This window comes from Calidris pugnax, unplaced genomic scaffold (assembly GCF_001431845.1).
Source record: "Calidris pugnax isolate Ruff unplaced genomic scaffold, ASM143184v1 scaffold206, whole genome shotgun sequence".
Lineage (NCBI taxonomy): Eukaryota > Metazoa > Chordata > Aves > Charadriiformes > Scolopacidae > Calidris > Calidris pugnax.
Window position 1 is genome coordinate 2,188,763 of NW_015090957.1, and position 19,805 is coordinate 2,208,567.

Genomic DNA, 19,805 nt, shown 5'->3' on the forward strand with positions numbered 1-19,805 from the left:
TAACAGGCAGGTTTTACACTATTTAAAATGTATTAAACATTAGATGAATCAGGTGCCTCTTACATCCAGGGCCTTTTTATTTTTCTTTTATATGATGGCAGAAAAATTTCACCAATGATGGATGAGCCTGTTTTTCACGCTAGAAACATCTGAGAGAGTCAGTCACATTATTAAGAGCTTTCCCTGAAGCCCAGATTAAGCATGCTGCATTTAGATGAAAATTCAGCAAGGTGGAAGAGAACTTATCTTGATCAAGGTGAACAGCCATAGCCCTGAGCTCAAAACGTATTTTTATTATTATTCTGAATGTTAGAATCCCACTAACAATATTAGCAAGCTCCCATAAGCTACCTCTTTCCCACTGTGACAATGAAGAGATGGGGACAACTCCTGCTGAATATTTTGGGATCCATGCAACCCAGATGTGGGCCTATTCTTTGTTTTTCAAGAATAAATGAAATCTTGAGATAACTGAAAGAGTAAATAGATGTAATAAAATTTCCTGGTCATAATCCTTCAACCATTCAGGTCCAGAAAAGCAATGTGACTTGAATTTTCTCTTCCCAGCCATATAACCACTGATTTATGTTTTTTTCTCTCTAGGACTAAGTAATATCATAGGGATCATTGTCTACATATCAAGTAATGCAGGTGACCCAAGTGACAAGCGAGATGAGGACAAGAAGAACCATTACAACTATGGTTGGTCTTTTTATTTTGGAGCCTTGTCTTTTATCGTGGCCGAAACCATAGGTGTTCTGGCTGTGAACATTTATATTGAGAAGAACAAAGAGCTGAGGTTTAAGACCAAGAGGGAATTCCTTAAGACTTCTTCCAGTTCTCCTTATGCCAGGATGCCAAGTTATAGGTATAGGAGGCGGAGGTCCAGATCCAGTTCTCGATCTACAGAGCCTTCTCCATCTAGAGACATTTCTCCAGTTGGCATGAAGATAGCAAGCACCATTCCCATGAACGAAATTTCCATGTATACCCTTTCCAGAGAGCCTTTGAAGGTTACAACAGCTGCCAGCTACAACGCAGACCAAGAAGCCAGTTTTCTGCAGGTTCACAACTTCCTTCAGAAGGAATTTAAGGAAGGACTCCATGTCAACATGGTAAACAGGAGAACAACACCTGTTTGAAGTACCTTCCTTCCTCACACTTTTTGAAGAAATATTGAAACAGAATGGATCTGTCATGAAAGAGAAGGAGTGATGACAAAATACCCTCTCACCTCTTTAATTGTGGCGTGTGTGGAGATCCTCTGGACCAACATAAAGATATTACACGCTCGTAGCTTTTCCTGAAGCTATCTGAAGTTTGTTTCTTTCAGTTCTTGGTGTCATGAGATGAAGGCGATTCATGTTCCTGCACTTCTGTAGTGTGTACAAAGCCTTGGAGAAACTGCAAAGGAGTTGTCACCTGTGTGTTTTAAAGGATTACAGAAAAAATTGTCGTACAATTTTTTTTTTTCTAAAATTGAGATCCCTTAATACAAACTCGCAAATATAATTTATAACCAAGCCCAAGGATGAATACAAACTACTCATCAAGTGAGCCACCTTCCTTTGACACAGCATAAGCTTTGCCTCTTTCAAAAAAAAAAAAAAGAAAAAAAAAGAAAAAAAAAAAAAAAAAAAGAAAAAAAAAGAAAAAAAAAAAAAAAAAAAGAAAAAAAAAGAAAAAAAAAAAAAAAAAAAGAAAAAAAAAGAAAAAAAAAAAAAAAAAAAGAAAAAAAAAGAAAAAAAAAAAAAAAAAAAGAAAAAAAAAGAAAAAAAAAAAAAAAAAAAGAAAAAAAAAGAAAAAAAAAAAAAAAAAAAGAAAAAAAAAGAAAAAAAAAAAAAAAAAAAGAAAAAAAAGAAAATATTTTTGAAGGCAACACTTTCTAAAACTGATCCGTGCTACTGAAACTGTAGAGCACCCACGGGCTGAGAATTACAGACTCCCTGATGGGGTGGTAAGGGGGTCTCCCACTTCTGGGTGTAAGGCGTCCCTCCGGGCAATGCAGGTGCGGGGAGAAGAGGGTGAGTGCATCTCGAAACACCTGGAAAGGGAAGGATTAAAGTAAGTGGGACTTGAGCATATTTGCAAATATAATTTCTTGCCTAACATTTAGAAAACTTGAATTCTCATTTCGACTAGCCCTAGTGCCTGATCCGGCAAGGTGCTGAGTGCTGTCTGTCAGGAGCCCCTATAGACTACGTATAGCAAGAGCGAGCAGCAGAGCTGAGCCAGGGTGGCCGAGCCGCCGGTTCCCTGGGACTGCATTCCTGTTTTCCTTACTACTTCACAAGTGCAACACTAACGCTACTGGAAACTAAGATATCCAAGCAACGTGCGTAAGAAAATGAGAAGCTAATACGTTTGGACTAGCAAAACTTCCTGCAGCTATGGGAACTGAGTGTTAACAGAACGGATGACAACTTTGTATTTTTTAAAACAGAACAAAAATAATCACCGTTTATGAGATATTTATTAAACTCTTTTTATTATGAATAAGTGCCGCATGGTGCAAGGTATAGTTGCTTTTAGATGGAAATGGTGGTTCGACCTAATTTATTTTGTAATGGTGAATCTACTTGCGTGCAGAGAGCCCACAGGAAACTCTATGCATCACCTAAGGGGGGAACTAATTTGTACCCTTTGCTTTTTCTGTATGTTTCTAAAAAAGTCTGAAATATTTTTTTTTTCTTTTCAATTCCTGCTTTCATTTTTTACACTTAGGCTTGGAATCTCAAAGCTTGAGGGCCTGACTCAAAGGTAATTTAGTTTAGTAGTATTCATGTTGATTTTAGTGACTGCTCGACCAAGCCATATGAGAATGAGGTGCCCCATTCCCCCTGGATGAATTAGGTGCAGTGAGAGAGGAGCATCTAATTCCTGTAGATTGCTTTGGATATACCTGTCGTCTTTGCCCAGAAAATCTCTGCTACCAGAAGACTAGAGAAGTGCTGACAAGAGAAAAGTCATGATTTGGAAATCTCGGGTCACTGATGGTGGGAGATTTCAGCCAAACTGTTAAAACCTCTTTAGTCTTAATTTATGCTGTGATGGCCACAGCGTCAGTGGCTCAGTGGTGGTTTGGATACAAGGATTTCAGCTAGTGGAACCAAGTCTCCAGGAAAACCCTGGAGGAGCTGCCTTAACTTCCCAAAAAACAAATTGAACCCCCTCTTCCCCCCACCCAAATAAACCCCGCCTAAGCCTCTCTCCTTGCAAGAACCAAGACACAATTCTCATTTTTAAGCAAAAGTCTTCCCCTAGTCACTGTTAAGCTCTGCTTTGCCCTCAGCCTGGCAGAGCAGCATCATTATTTTGGCGGAGGTGGGTTGGAGCCTTCATCCCTGCTTATTAAGAGTTTCCATTCAGGTTAAAACTCTGCTGGGATCCTTTTTCAAACTTCTGAACTCTGAGAGCTAAAGCGGATGGAGTGATGGGAACGATTTTAAAGTAGAAAATGTTGTGCTACTTTCTGTATCAACACACTATGGAGAAAGATATAACACAAGCTTTTTAAAAAAATTCAAACAGAGGCAGATAAGAAAACTTTTTTACCTACTTTTCGGCTAGGACAACATAAAAGAGTTCTAAAATTATTAAAGTTCTTAATGAAAGGTTTTTTTTACAAGAATCTTTATGCTTTCAAACAATAAATTATTTCCTACTTTTTGAGACTTCGTAATATTAAAATCTTTGATTAGCTATGATAGAAGTAGAAGTTTGCAATGAAGAAAAAACCTTCTGTCTCATTAGTGTGTCATACTAAGTGCTAATTAATTTACATCTAATTATAGTCGATGTATTTTTCAAGTGCAATTTCCCAAAACTATTTGTTTCCCACTGTGTTAATAAACTAATAGTTAGAAATAAGTCCTCATCCATGTTTACTGTAATTAAGAATAAAACCATTCCCTTTAAAACCAGGAGTTAGATATAGGCTGTTTTTCTAAACTCATGTACATTGAACTGGAAGTTGACAGTGTGAGGTTTGCTTTGCGTGTTAGTTTTGTTCTTTTAATCGTCCTGCTCCAGTGAATGTGTTTAAAACCAACCATCTGGTTCCAGCCGAAGTCCAAAGCTTTTCTAGAGCCCAGACCATACCTTCAGAAGCATGTGCAGTATTTTTACACCACATCAGCAAAAACAGTCTTGCCAAGCATTTCGAGGTGTTCTTTTCTTTTTCCAGAGCCTCCTCCCCCTGAGCAGGGCTGGTTTCAGCAGCTCTGAGCGCGATGCCCTGCTTCGCTCTGAGCCAGATCATCTGCTCCTTCTCCAGCAGGGACCTCAGAAGAGTGGAGCTGGACGGGGCGGTGTTCATGGGATGCTCACGGGATATGGGGTCTGGGCAGGGAACAAAGAGAAAGGGAGATAAAAGGGACCAGAAATTTCTTCCTGTAGAACAGGGGCTGCAATTGAAAACTCATGGTCTATGTCAAATGTCAGAGCAGTAATTCGTTCAACCAAAGCAGAAAAAATGTGGTTTCAGTTTAAAATTTCAGTTTAAAAAAATCCTCCAAAAATCAATCTTTTCCTGTGGAAAACTTTGATTCTGACAAAACTGAAAAATTTGCAGCATTCCTGCCCATGAACAGTGTCTTGCTCCGTGGCTGATCTGTCTGAACAGAATCAGATTGTGCTTGGACTTTGAAACCACTCAGTAACAGTTAAAAAAAATAAAATCATCTGTTCTTCCACATCTCTCTGGTTTCCCTGGACAGCACTGAAAAAAAAATTAGCCCCCATTTCTTAATAAGACCTGCAGATATCATCATCATATCATTAACAATAATCAGTCTTTTGGTATTATCCTATAACATACTGTAATAGCAGACCTGGAAAAAAAAAGGCTATTGAATCAGATTTGATTTTCTGAGAAACAGTTTCAGGTATATTGTCAGTGCTCTCTTCCTAGTTTCTCATACACAATAGGAGTAAAATGAGAAATCACTTCATATGTCCGTACATCTAACAATAAACTATTTTTATATTTCCTTTCCTTTCTGTATGGATCAGATATCCACAAGGGCTAATATATCATGTCCCTTGAGGTTACATTTCTGTCTGCAGTTCTAAAGTGTTATTTCCACTGTGCTTCAGTTCTACTGGTATAATCACAACCATGTATAATGTACTTAATCCTTGCTTTTTAAATAAACCATTTTAAATGTATTAATTTTTGTGTGGAGAAAGGTATATAGATTTTTAACTTCCAGATTCTCTGAGCTGAGATGTCTGTGTTTATTCTTACACGTTTCTACCTCTTTTGATTGCAGCTGGGGATGTTAGCGGAAGACAATATATCAGAGAAAAAATAAATATTCTTGTGGTGCCACAGACCACAAAATCTCCAAGATATGCTCCCCTCACAACATTTCCAGGCACTTAGGTAGGAAACTAAGAAAAACCTTCTATTTTCCAGCTTGAACTTGGCCCATATGAGACGTGCTCTGGTTTAGGTGCCCGGCTTGAGGCTGGTATGTTGGCCAGAGGCACTGCAAGTCACCATCAACACAAATAAGCCAGTGTCTTCTGAAGTCCTAGCCCCGAGCCTGTGCTTTGCCTCCACCTTTAGAGGTTTCATGTGAATTTGCTTCAGAGCAACCTCCTCTCCCTGGTCTTGTCAGTTTTGCCTGAAGAAAGCTCGACCCCCACATGCCAAAGCTCCACGAAAGCATTTTTCTAATCACCACCATGAAATCTCAGCCTACAAGTGGCACCGAACACGGGTCAGCAGCTCAGCAGCCTCTCCCAAACCGTCCCTGGATCAGAGACAATATTTCTTCTTCAAATACCTCCTTTAACTTTACCTTCCTGGTTCCTAATCCTCCAGATTGTCTTTAAAGATGAAGGCTGCCCACGTATCGCTGCCTGCCTGCCTCTCCCCATATGAACGATCAATTGGCACGTCTGGGGGGAGGCAGGAGATTCATCTTTTCAAATGCCTCTGACACCCAGCAGCAAAGCCATTTAAAGCTCAAGCCCAAAGCTGGTTCCCTTGAACTAAAGTAAATAAAGGCTCTTCCCGCATTGCCGAGCAATTCTGTGGGTAAATAGCCACAGTCTGTGGCTGCCCTGCTGAGAACAGGGATGTATCAAGAAGTGATGTTGTTTGAGGGGGAAGCAAAGACAGAGCCTTTAAGGCCTCAGAATGTGGAAAAAAAGTCCAGCAAGGAGGATGTGGCATTTCCTTGGAATAAGAAAACTAACAAACTCAGGAGGTGCCAAAAATAAAAGGGAATGAGGAGTGCTCTGCACCTGTCTGTGAAACAGCTCGTCTTACAGCCCCGCCTGGCTTCACCAGAGTTGGAGGGATCACTTACCCAAATGGCACCCGGAGGGTATTTTAGGAGACCGAAGCCTGGGCCGGGCTGTGGGGCAGAGGGGGCAGCCAGTCCTGCCTGTGCTGTGGGGGCTGCGCAGAGGCCGGGTTGTGGCCAGCGGTGTGGGGTCAAATCTCCTTCTTCATGCCCATGGGAGTCTATTAAAAAAAAAAAATATTAAAAACCAGACAAAACACACACACATTTTCCTCTTGGCTTCCCAGAGCTAGGGGGCTTTTGGAGGGTGCCGTTGGCTGGTACCACCTGTGCAGAGCCAACCAGGACCACGGTGGTCCCACCACAGTGGGGCAATGCAGGGTCAGGAGCTCAAATATTGCCAAGGAGCTCTTATTTGAAGAAAGCTGTTTACTGAAAAGGCATTTTAGCTGAGAGCAGACCAGGTCCCGCCATCTACGCCCTGAGTTGTTCTCACCTGGGAAGGGTTTTCTGCAAACATCATTCTACAAGAAGGGAACGGCAGAATTTGTTTAATCTGGTTGCGGTAAATACTGAGGCTGGTCTGGAAGAAGCACAGAAATGTGCAAGTGATGGGGAGCAGAGCTAGGCCAACACCTCTGCTAGGGAAAAAAATAATGCAGTAGTTAGTCTTGAGACATCTCCTTTAGCATTTTCTCCAATAGAGAAACATAATTTTGTCTCTCACTCACCGCTGCTAAAGTGCAACTAATTACAACCCTCCCTGCTTCCCAACAGGTCCTCATTAATAGTCTGATTATATTTCATGTGATATTGATTTTTAAATGTGAATACTTGCCAACTCACACAGGGACACTCCAGGAACTGTCCCTAGAGGATTAGGTATCACGGTCTTCTGGATGTGCAGAAAATTTTGGAGGTTTCCCGTAGTCCTTTGCTCCTCCAGAAATCAGTTTTGCTTCTGCATGTCAGATGCCAACCTGACCCATGGATCCCACCACCTCCAGGCTGGGACAGAAGTTGTTTCCTGGGTGTTATTAGGAAACTCCAAACGAAACCGAACCCTGAGGGACTTATCCAGATCAGAGAACCTATATGAGAATAAAAAGCATGATTGTTGCCAATACTGGAAGAGACACAAAGACCAACACAAAAATTAATGAGTTTTCCCACCCCTGCAGTCTCCTTGTAGGTTGCAATTAGTCTAAAGCATGACCATTAGCACTTGCTTCCTCAGCAACCAGAACCTTGCTTTGTGCCATATTTGCAAACCCATTCACTTTCTTACAGTCGATTTTCAGTGACCTGTGGAGTTTGTAGCGTCAAGGAAGCAAAGTCAGGATGCAGTTCCTAAGATCAACTGATGTCTAATAGACATCTAGTCTCTTGTTAGAGACTACCTCCAAAGAAAAGGCATTACATTTTTAATGCATTCCTTTTCTGGTTTAAGGTCTGTTCCCTTTGGGCTTTTCCACTTACATGAGAACTCTTGGTTCTGGTTTAAATTTAAGCCTCTAATATTTCTCCCAGCCCCAACCTGGCAGATCACAGTCCTATTCAGGGCTGTGAGCATCTTCCTATAGATGTGCCTGTGGTCTCTGGTACCTGCCTTGCCCCATGTCCCTGGGGCCCTCCCTGGTCCCTTTCCCCTCTGATTTTGCACCACGTACCTTTGCTCCTTCCCACGGCTCCCACCGGCCCAGCAAGACCAGGGCACCAGATGCTGTACCAGGTTCAGACGTGTCACCCTGCTCCCCAGGGGTGTCCAAGCCAGCCCTGTCACACATCAAGCAAAGCAACGTTAACCCCTTTAAGTCATAGTTCAATTACAGTTATTTTGGATCAATATTTTTTGACATTCTTAATTTTCTCTCCCTTTCCCACAGTCCCCTTTCACCTTAACTCCTCGCTTCAGATTGTCCTCGTTAATTTAAGCTGACACCTCTGCACCTTTATTTTGACATCAAATTGGGGTGTTCATAAAACAGGACTGGAGTAACTTTGACATTATATCTCGACATGATAACATGGCATTTGCAGCTTTCCACTGGCATTTTTTTTAACCATTCTTTTGACATTCAGGTACTGTCACCCTCCTCAGTTTGACATCGCAATTGTAATGGCATCACCATGGTGGCCTCTGCATTGACATTATCATCAAATTAGCTTTATGATCAGCTGAAATACCAAAGGGAACGAGAGAGGTTGGCCCAGCCCTGGCAATCTGGGTTCAGGGTGGCAGAAGTCACTTCCAACAGAAGGGACAGCTCTGCCGGGTGGCTGCTGGAGTTACTGCCCACCACGGAGAAATCCCGGGCGATGCACTTGAGAGGTTTTGCACTCAAAAAGAAGACTACTCAGAATACTTTAGGTTAATTAAAAATAATCACAATAAAAATAAACAATAAAATAAGTAAGTTTGCTTATTTTGCCACTTTTTTTAGGCTGCAGTGCTCAGCTCTGAGGGCCATCCAGCTCCCAGCTCCGAGCAGAGGCAGCCGCCAGCCGGAGGCGTGGGCAGGCGGCGCGTGGGCTGCGGGGCCATTAAACTGTTTAGGATAAGACTGAACGCAGCCCCAACGCTATTATAAACACAGATGTTTTTATAACCTCGCTGAAAAGTTAATCGGCCTATTAATGCCTATTTCTGGGCATGCTGCAAGTCAAGGGATTACAGCCCTCGAGCGGCGGCTGTAGCAGCTCCCAGTGCCCGCCCGGCCCGTGGGAATCCCAAACAAACCGTCGGGACGGGGGGAAAGCTGAGCTCGGCCGGGCGCCGCGCTCGCTATGTGCAGCAATAGGCTCCTCGCTGTGGCGGCTGACACAGCCCAGCAGCTGCCTGCGGCCGCCCTGCTCCCCCAGCACTGACATTTGCCAAGGGCTCAGATGCGCCAGGATTTCGGGAGCCATCACGAATCACCCGCCGCACTGCGCTGGGAACACCGGGCCGGAGCGGGATGGACGACACCAAACCCCTGAAGGTCCGGCTGACGTTCTCTGTGATCCTGGTTGGCATCTCCCTCCTGTTTGCAGCCGTAGTGACTGACCACTGGGCCGTGCTCAGCCCCAAGGTGGAGAAATATAACGCCACCTGCGAAGCAGCTCATTTCGGGCTATGGCGACTCTGTACAAAGAGGATTTTTATGCAGGAGCAAGGTCCCAAAGAGAAGGGCTGTGGGCCGATTACCCTGCCAGGAGGTAGGTGACCACCCAACAATGCATGGGAGAAAGCACCAGGCGGTCATGCCAGGCTTTGCTTAGGAGGTTGCAGGACATGGCAGGAGGAAGATAGGGTCTGTGTTCCCATGGCAGTTAGTTCGGCATGGGGCTGCATGGGGCTGTTTCCATGTTGGTCTGCAAACACTCGTTCTCACCCCTCTGGCCGTCAGCGCGCGCCGTGTTGCTTCGTGCGTCTCTTTGTGACCATATTTGAGTCTCCTGAGCAGCAGCGACAGTGGCGGGCAGAAGGGGAGGAGGATCGGGCATGGTGGAAATCACAGAGGGAGACTGGAACAGAGGGAATTGTGCTGATATCAGCCCAGGGTCCTGCAGCACCCGGGCACACCGATGGCAGCGAGCACAAGAGAGGATTTATGGACCCACCATATGTAGCCTGATCTTTAGGATTTCGGGATCCATACAGCTACAACGGAACAGCCTCTTCATGGCTGGCATTAGGTTATCTCCGGGCTATTGCAATAACAACTGTTCCTCAAAGCAAGGAGGAACAGGGACCTGCAGTAGGTTTTGCCAGCTTCCAAAAACAAGTCATAAACTGAGTTCGAGGCAATTTCTCAATGACTCACTGAGCCTCCTCACCTCTCGGCGGAGGCAGCCCGGTCCCACACACATCTCCATCACAGGTTCCTGCAGCGCAGTCGGCAGGAGGGCGGCGGGGGGAGTGGGCACAGCTGCTGTCTGGGAAGAATGTTCCATTCCCATGGTAAAAGGGAGCAAAGTCAGCAACATTGGTGCTGCATGCACTAATACACCCCATCCGTGACCAAGCTACGCTGCTTTTTTAGATGGCTCAGAGAGTACTGGATGCTTTCCAGAACAGAAATAACAGGATTGCCTTCATGTTAGGCTCGCTGCTTGAAATGAAATATGTATGTTAACACATCTTTGAAAATTTCCTGTGAAAAATCTTGCTGCCAGGGCTTACTGTATTTTCCCTGTATTACTGCAATTCTTTAGCTCTTTGGCCAAATTGCACATTCTGAAGAGAGGAGCTTAGCCTCAACATTTGGATCTGCCTCTAACCAAATTTGGGAGTGTGTCATCCATATGCTTAATGTCTCTCGCAAAGGTACTTACGTGCCTAGAAACATATTCCTCACTGTACGCCTTTCCTCACACACGGAGGAGAACTCCCACAAAAGGAAAAACAATAGAAATTGGTGGATAAACACCAAAATTGCACAACTGTGGGGTAAATATAAAACTCATAAATATCCAGCTGTCTGCAAAAAGCAGATTCGCAGCCATGAAAGCAGCCACTGTCTTTGACAGACATCAGCATGTGCTTGCACAGGCGTTGAGTCGCGTCTTAGCGCTGCCGTTCTGTGGGGCACAGCAAAGAACCCGGCAACAGCACAGGGGCTGAGCCTCCCACCTCACCCTGGAGCTGGTTTTCCAGTTTTTAAAGATATCTGGGAATTTGGATGACATCCTGTGTCGTAATCAGCATCCGACATTTCAAAGGGCGAAATTCACACCTCAAATATAATATAAATATTTTAATCCCTGTTTTACTCACATGGGGAACACAGCAAGGGGAGGAGGGGGAAGTGCAGCCCCTGTGGATCCGAGCTGCTGAACGATGCTGCAGCCACATGGCTCGCATTGGATTGATTTCACACTTCTGGGAAGAGACATCAGCAGGGAAACACCGGGGTTGTGAAACCTGCAGCAGTCAGGGAAATGTGAATGAACAAACCTGCAGTAAAAGAGCAGATGTGGGCACTGATTTTCCTGAAAATCATGAGACATAATCAGACATTACTGCCAGGACTGGAAAAGAAACATAAGAATGTATCACTGCATTAATAACCATTTACCAGTCACTCCCTGAGGAGGAAATGGATGGCGTGATTAACATTATTTATTAGGTTTTGAGCTCAGCACAGTGCAAAATGGGGAGGATGACTTGGCTTGCATTCTGCAAAGCAGGGCTGTCATTTAGGCAGAGCTTTAAAATTTTACAGCACTCTTCCAAGGATGTTGACAAATTGGAAAGAGTTCAGCATCCTGCTGTAAGAACTAGAAAGATCAGGGAGATAGCTGTTAAAAGCAGGTAAATTCAGTTTAATACTGACACATTTTTAACCGTGATCAGTGTATACCAGCTGTAAATGGAGTTCCCCTTTGCTGCCAGTGTCTCCAGGGTAGGTGATGTCCTACAAGGTGGGCTCTTGTGTGCCTGCACACGGGGCAGCAGCAGAGGGGATACTCTACAGGCTGTGTGTCCTGCGAGCAGGTTAAATAGGTCCTTGCAAACATGGGAACCTGAGCTCAGGCAGCTGGAGAGGGGAAGTGCTGGAGCAAATGGGTGATCAGCAGGGCTATCTCATTCCCCATGTCCATATAAGAGACTCACTCTACGAGACTGGTATGAAATGAAACTATTTGGAGTTACCATTTCCAAAACTCAGTGTGTGTCAAAAGCCTTCCCCTGGCTTGTAGGGCAAGGTTTGACCCCGTCTCCACCACTCAGTCTTCACCTTAACACCTCCTCTAATCACAGCAGCAGGTCCTGTCTCCCAAACTTAACACAAGTGGAAACCTCAGATAAAAATAATTTTTTTTTTATCATCCAGGAATGGTGGATCTGAAGGGAAGGGACCAGGAGGACAGTAAGGCTGGGTGACCTGGAAGGGGCAGGACACTGGGTGATAAACCACATGTTACAGCCCTGAAGTTCACATGAACCTTAATGACCACAGAGCCCCTGGGTTCTTCCCATCAGCACTTTGAGGTGACCTCATGGCAGAGATAATGCAATCAGGGGTGGAGAGAAACAAAGATTGCCACACAGTTTTCAACCATTATAAAACCCATTTTAAATCCTATCCATTATGTAAATGTGGTGTGACACAAATGGGCTTTTCTCTTATTCATGGTGGCACCAAAGAGGCGTTGAAGTGCCTCAGTTCTCTCAAACAACAGAGAGCCTTGTTGAAACAGATATTCCCAGCTCAGCAGAGCACCAAAGCATCTTTAAACTGAAAGCAATATATTTTTTCACCAAAACCAATCTAGTTGTATTTTCCCACAGTAAGTGCATTTTCCAAAAACACCTCCCCCAGACCTAACCCACTTCTGTGATAACCCCATTTATCACACCTTGGCAGAGCTTTGCTATGAGCCACAAGACACAGAGGCAGCTCCTTTTCCTGCAGACAAATCCAAGTCCATCTCTACAAGAAGACTTTGTGTGGTTCCACTCCGCTGAGCTGTCACGGGCTGCAGGGTGGTCTGGGCTGATCTGGTTCACCTGCAATGGACACAGAGCTGTGCTGTGTCCTCCATCACACCACATCTGGATGGCTTCACCTTGGGCATTGCACAGTCAGCACATCTGGGGACTCTTTTCAGTTCAGCCTTGGAGGATTAATTAAAAGCCGAACCAAATAACCCACTTTGGTGTCCCAGTTTCATCCCATCTCCCTCCCCTTTAGCACAGGAGCCAAAGGATCCCAAAACTGAATGCTCAGGCTCAGCCACCGCTCCGTCGCTGGCAGGGGTGTGCAACCGCCACTCTGGGGCTCCAAATTTGCAGCTTCAGTCATAGAGGTCCGAGTTCAAATATGTTCCCTCTAGTCGTTTGCAGGGATAATAAAGAACAGGTCAGGAGACGCCAGAGCTGAACATTAACCTAGTCTCCAGCAAGGAGAAGCTGGAGATGAAATAAAAGTCAGCTTATAATATAAAGTAGATAAGAGCGTCTCAAAGGAATCTTCCACTAATGGGCCCAAAAATGATGCTTTAAAATTGCCTATCTCCTGGGAGAGAGAAAATAAATCCTCCTTGAATCAGTAACTCCAAAATCTGCTATGTACATGACAGAAAAAAACCAAGAAGCAGCAACAGGTAACGCACAATATGCTGGTGCCTTCTTGCCACTAGAAATTAATGCTATAAATAACCGCCTACATGCAGCATGTGCCCCCATGTCCTGCACCTGGGACCTGGCTCAGGCTCTGCCCCGTGGTCACGGTCTGTGCTGGAGCAGCCTGTCCCAGCCTGGGCGTAAGAGAGGACCTCAAAGTCCTCCCACACTTACTTACTCCCAGCATCTCCTGGAAACTGGTACTAACTCCGGTATTTAATGGACAAGAGACGTTGGTGTTACTTACCCAAGTGGCCCCTCGCTGCAGGGGGTGCCTGCATTTCGTGCCATCTTGGCCCCATGTCCCAGTGAGATGGGACCCCAGCCTAGGGAGCAGGAGGGGCACTGGGGCAGGCGCTGAGCGTGTCCCCTCCAGCCCCGCTCAGCAGAATGGTGCAATCAGAGCTGGCGCCGCTCAACGCGTCTCCACGATTGCACTCTTCCAAGCCAAATTCCTGGCGAGCAACTGTTCTCCCAGCTCCGCTCCCCTGCAAACCTTCAATTAAATCAGTTATAAATAGCAAGAACACCCTCTATCCTAACCCTGCTGCCACCAAACCTTTGAGTCAGCAAGTCCTCACCAGCCTCTTGCCCACCCTGCTGAGGCTGGAAGGCCTGGGGATCCATCTCCTCGTTGGCTGACTCGCCTGAGGCTGAGGATGAAGCATATTGTGGCCATTGAAAGATACAGCTGCCAACTTCCCTCCTCCAAGTTCAGTCTATAACCCCTCTATAAACATCCCACGTATCTGGCAGCCTGCTCACGTGAAGTCCAGATGGAGGAACTTCATAAAGTTCCTATTCTCTAACTCTGCTGTCTTACCAAATTAACTCAGTAGGCTGCTGTGATGGGAGTGAACTTTGGTTGAGCCAGGTTGCACGAGAGCCTCTTTGCTCTTGACTTGTAGGGCTTTGATCAGCCTTCCCTTCCCTGGACAATGCGGCTTCAGACAGCTTCCCTCTTTTTACTGGCAGCCAAAAAAGAGCCCTTGGTGTCCCTGTTGCAGTAAAACACCATGTGCTTTCCTGCATTGCAGCAGCCTCATCTCTGGGACCAAAGATGGATGGCCAAAGACAGAATGGGAAAAATTATCTGTAATTCATGTTTTAAATAGATGAGCAATCAGTGTGGAAAGCTCTCAGAGGGAGCAGCCGAGAAAAGGTATCAGAGGGGGCATGTCCATGCTGGACCCAGTAGCCTGGCATGTGCATACCACTCATCTGCTCCCAAATAAAACAGATCCAACTCCAATTTCTCTGGGCTACCAAGGGCGAGGTTCTTTAAAGACCTTGTAAGTTTGATACATCAGTACAAAGCAGATTCAGTTTTACTATGTTATACCAGAGATTTCCAAGCAGACTACATTTCCTTTTCTCTTTCAGAACACAACTGCTCCTACTTCAAGCACTTCACACCAGGACAGAGCTCAGAGATATTTGAAGTAACCACCCAGAAAGGTAAGAATGATCCTCAAGAGTATTTTCCTAACTGAGATGCACACAAAATTGAAAGTAAAGGGGTCCCCAAAGTGAGGGTTCAGTCCTGGTTCCACTGAAGGCAGTAGAGGAATTTCTATCAGATATTGCCAGCTGGGAAAAACGTAAAAAAAAAAATGCTCTGAACAAGGTCAAATGACAACTTCCTGGGAAGAATAATTTTTATATATGATCACACCCGTAAGTGTGATTTTATTCAAAGTTGTCCCACAAATATATAACAATGTCAATACATAAGAAAACTGCAAAAATTCTTTTCAGCATAAAAATGACTTTACAACGTTGGCACTACCCATGACACTCTGAGCCTTTACCATCGAAGGAAGAAGACATTAATAAAATCTAAATGAATAAATCATACCCCAAGCAGAGTCTTGACCCTGAAAAGAAGTACAGAGACTCTGTGAAGACCATTAGGAATTTTATGCTTCATATTGATTTTATATGAAAGTCATGTAAAAGCCAGAGCAATTAATGGAAGGAAGGAACAGAGACCCTACGAAGACACACAGGGTCCGTGTTTACAGAGCATGGATTTTGAAAACAGTCTCTCACAGACAAATTTCACATTTCTAATAAGTCCCTGATAAAGCCAAATATTTTTAGCACTCATCTAATGTGCTCCTCTCTCTTCCTCGCCCTCTCATTAAGGTCAAATTCCTTTCTTGTTTGCCACACAACGTGTTTTGCTGTGGAGTAAATGAGCTGATGATTACATTACACATATTAAACAATCTGCTTTGCTTCCACTGGAAATGGTAATGGTGGAAAACCCTGCAGACAGGTTTTCTAGAAGAGCAGTTTCCTAAGACAAGGAAGATTGGGAATTGTAAGTGAATAGAAGAGCATATGTGTGAGCTACCTGCTGTTGCTCATTTATATACTATCAGATCCAGTCATCTGGTCTTAAAAAGGCACCCAATGCCACCTTAGTCATTTTGGAAAAAAAAAATCAAGAAGAACTTCTTTTCTTTGAAGTAAAAGAAAAAGTTTAAGCCCTGGCAAAAGATTTTACATTGAAACAAATTCTTTCAGGCAGTTCCAGCACATAGTAAAGAGAAACATTAAGGAAATTATAATAAAACAGTGATATGAAAAGCAATGAGAACAAGGAGTGATCTGCTGCTCCCTTCTGCAGAAATAGCTACGATTTGATGGGAGCTAATTAGTAACAGGCAAAAAAATTCTTCATAATTTTGCCTGGGAGATATTTTTTTAATGGCTTGAAAGGCAAATATCATCAGGCACTGTGATGTTCATGCATGGCTACATGTGTTAAATATTAAACTAATCTGAAAACAAATGCAATATGTAAATGAAGGCCTGAATTATTCAATTAGCAATTCTTCCCCTCCATTCAGGCACTGATGTGTGCTTTGGCTGGGGGAAGCGTCCAGCGCACATCGTGGCTGCCTTAGCAAAACCCAGGACATTCTATGGAGGGTTTAACTCTTTGCCCTGAAGAAGGTGGATTTTCACAGAGCTGGAAATCATTCTCTTAAAGGGACAAAAAAAAAAAAAAAAAAAAAGGTGCTGTGCAAACACTTCACCTCTGGCCTCCTGCCCGACTCTGGGCCCTGTGGAACTGCCTCTCTGCGTCGGTCCAACATCGGCACCACGCACGGGGCCTTGTCAGGGCTCCGCAATACGACAGGGAATAAAAATAGCACCAAGCTGTCTGCGTACGCTGAGAGCAGAGCGCGGAGCAATGGACAAAATGCCGGAGTGGAGCCCAGTAGGGCTTCAGCAGCAACATCTACGCAGCAGAGCTAAAAGGGCTCAGGCCCAGAGCTCCATCTGACCAACACAGGAGCTGTTGGCTCTTCCAGTAGGTGTTTGGAGCTCGCTTCCCCCTCCTGCTCCTTTCTCATACCCCTTCCATTCTGAAGATACATGGCCAACACCTGCCCCTGCTTTTATCGGAGGGAAATACTCAGTTTATGAGAGCTACATGCAGGGCCATACGTATTTCTTGGCCTGACCTACTGCAAAGTCACCACAGCTGATGAGAGCATACTCAAAATTTGCATACATTTGCATTTTTCGGTGTTTTGTTTTGCTTTGGCAGAATACAGCATTTCAGCTGCAGCCATTGCCATCTTCAGCGTTGGCTTTGCAATCATCGGAACAGTCTGCGTCCTCTTATCCTTTGGGAAGAAGAGGGATTATCTGCTGAAGCCAGCATCCATGTTCTACACCTTCGCAGGTAGGAGGCTCAGAGCTCCTGTACTTGCACCCAGTTCACAGCTCAACGTAGAGAATCTTAGATAGATCCTGGCAGGATGGAGACATTTCTAAAAATGCCATTTTCAAATGGCATTTTCTTCCCGGCTATCATCAGGCTGCAAGTCCCCGGGTGGTGCTCCAGCTGAGGAGCTCTAAAAATACCCAGTTCAGCAAGCATCACGCAGCAGCTTCTCTGTATTTTCTCCAGCCACCTTTAGAAGGGGCATTTCTAGCACAGTCTGTGCTGGCCCCAATCTAAACCGGGGATATACACTGTTTTATCTCATTTGTTAAGACTCAAACCAAGGAAACAGCAGATCCAGGCCCAAAACACACAGCTGTCTCCCAGAAACATGAAGATGGCATTTCTACATGAGGTAGTAACACCCTGACATGCCACAATGACTGAAAGACAGCGGTGCTAACTGTCACCTCAATAAAAATCTTACTCAACCTTTGGGAAAGCTCCCTTGGGAATGTAATTATTCCTCCACCACTTTGAGTTTCCCATCCAAGCCTGCCTAAAGGTCACACAAGTCACCAGCTGAGTTGGACAGCCTGGCTTACAGCAGAGCTCTCGGCAGCTGTGAGCATTGGTTCCTTCAAACATTGAAGTCAATGACTCACTTGTGAATCTCCCTGCAATCCCTGTATGCAAAAAGACAGATGAGGTGGTTAACTGATGAAAAATTGACAGCTGGTTATTCAACTCACCGCTCGTATCTTCCTTCAGGTCTCTGCATCATCATCTCTGTTGAAGTCATGAGACAGTCGGTGAAAAGGATGATCGACAGCAAGGAGACAGTCTGGATGGAGTACAGCTACTCCTGGTCCTTCGCCTGTGCCTGCTCCTCCTTCGTCCTGCTCTTCATCTGTGGCATTGCCCTCCTCCTGATCGCGCTGCCTCGCTTCCCCCAGAACCCCTGGGAGACCTGCATGGATGCCGAACCGGAGCACTGATGTTCCCAGCACCCATGAAGAAAACCAGAAAGTGTTTTGAAAAGATTTGTGTTTTTCAAAATGTCTGGGTCTCATTATACAATGTGCACTCCATTAACTAAGCCCTTACTGAACCAAGGCACATTCAATTGTAATTATTGCTTTGTTTCTTCTTTTTTTTTAAGGAAGCAGGAAGGTGCGGGTGAATGGCACTGCTCTGTGCCAACCTGGGGATGCCTTGGTCTGATGAAGTTGGGAGGAAACCTAGGGACGAGACAGCTCATGCCACAGAGAAGACAGCTTTTTTAGGGAGAAGATATTTGGTGTCCTTGGGGTTAAAGAGCAGATCCATATCCATGAGGGAAATCGGACTTTTACACCTCACCTGGTCAGAGAGAGACAGTGAGAAATTCCAGCTCCGTGGGGTGTCTCTTTTGCCATTCATGCCATCCTCCACTACCTCCCCAAGAAGGGCTAGCTCACCCCTTTGAAATCCTATTAAACAGTTAAAATTATAAAGTAAATTAAAAACTAAACCAACAAACAAAACCACCAAACCCAACTTTGCCTAGCATAGGGATAAAAATTTCTCCTACAAATTTGCACTCTGCAGTCCCATTCTTCTGAATTAAGCACAAAAAACCTGCAAGACAGTTTTTGTTCTTCTTACTTTGATGGCAAAGCCAAGAAGTACTGAACACTAAGAGTGACATTTTCCTTTAATAAAAAGCACAATCTTCCAGTAGCATGATTTTCTAGGAAATGATTTTGATGGATGAATCACTTGGCCTATCAAATTCTGCGAGGTCCAGAATGACAGAAATTCTGGATGGTATTTACCGCACAGAGCTCTCATTTGTTCCTTGCCAATGGGCTTTTTAAGAATACTGCGCTTTGCTCACTGCATACGTATCTAGAACTACATTTTAGGAAAAATCCTTCAAAGTAGCTGCCAAAGACGAAAGGATTTAGACTGAAACACCCCGGAGACTCAGCCCCAAAACCACCGCAAAGCGCAGAGCTGCTCCTGCGGGGACGCTGCGGGGGCTGGTTGCGCTGCAGCGCCCCCCAGTGCTCTGTCCTGGCCACCTGCAGCACTGGGGGGGACTGGGGGACCCCCCAGCCCTTCCCGCTGAGCTCTTTGCACCTCATCCCAGTGCCAAAAGGTGGGTGTCTGAAAAAGTATACGGCTTGCATTGCAGTTTTTTCACCCGATAATTTAACTTGTCCATAGTTCTAAAGAAAACCAGACAGAATTCAGAACAGGAAATTCCTGATCATTTTGAAGAAACCATGACCTGTTCAAACATTTCAAGAAATTTCCCAGCAATTTCGTGCTGGTGTGAGGGGCTGCCCATGGCCCCACCTCAGCCAAGCACACTGAGCCCCAGCAGCCCCCAGCCCCACCCAGGCACCTCTCCATCTCCCCATCAGTAGAGAGGCAGCGAGAACAGAAGCCTTTTGTGAACTTGCATTAATATTTTTCAAGCTCTTTGAAGTTGAAAAGCAGTACAAATAACACATATATTACAAAGTTTTGAGATAAAGCATTCATTGGCACTCAGGTCTGAGCATGAGCTGGGAACTCTGCCTGTCTCATCACCAGAGACAACCCCACGTCTTCGAGTTGTCACTGAACCACTGGGAAATGCAAAATGGTTTTGAAATCTTATTTTAAGGTACACAGCTGACATTCTTAATTTGCATTTTCATTGTTCAGGAAAACAAAGGCTAGTTTCTAGGGAGATCCTTTCCATACGACAACAGAATGGGAT

The 19,805-nt window shown here is 44.8% G+C and overlaps 2 protein-coding genes across 2 annotated transcripts in view; both read left to right on the forward strand.

Moving 5' to 3' along the window:
- CACNG4 (calcium channel, voltage-dependent, gamma subunit 4) overlaps positions 1-1,611 on the forward strand; it is a 41,966-nt gene extending 40,355 nt beyond the window's left edge. Inside the window, exon 4 of the mRNA XM_014952241.1 lies at positions 604-1,611. Coding sequence (XP_014807727.1) covers positions 604-1,142 — 539 coding nt within the window. The 3' untranslated portion in view covers positions 1,143-1,611. The remainder of the gene's footprint in view (positions 1-603) is intronic.
- Positions 1,612-9,119: 7,508 nt separating this feature from the next.
- CACNG1 (calcium channel, voltage-dependent, gamma subunit 1) lies at positions 9,120-18,714 on the forward strand. Its single transcript, XM_014952242.1, has 4 exons — positions 9,120-9,455; positions 14,752-14,826; positions 16,934-17,071; positions 17,825-18,714. The coding sequence occupies exons 1-4, from the start codon at positions 9,215-9,217 to the stop codon at positions 18,049-18,051; spliced, it is 681 nt and encodes a 226-aa protein (XP_014807728.1). The 5' UTR covers positions 9,120-9,214; the 3' UTR covers positions 18,052-18,714.
- The last annotated feature ends 1,091 nt before the right edge of the window (positions 18,715-19,805 follow it).

What these genes read in the sequence shown, in the direction of transcription:
- CACNG1 (XM_014952242.1), top strand. Translation starts at nt 9,215, where the DNA reads ATGGACGACACCAAACCCCTGAAGGTCCGGCTGACGTTCTCTGTGATC. An exon ending in TGAAGTAACCACCCAGAAAG is followed by an intron (nt 14,827 to 16,933) that starts GTAAGAATGATC and finishes TTGCTTTGGCAG; the next exon opens with AATACAGCATTTCAGCTGCA. An exon ending in CATGTTCTACACCTTCGCAG is followed by an intron (nt 17,072 to 17,824) that starts GTAGGAGGCTCA and finishes ATCTTCCTTCAG; the next exon opens with GTCTCTGCATCATCATCTCT.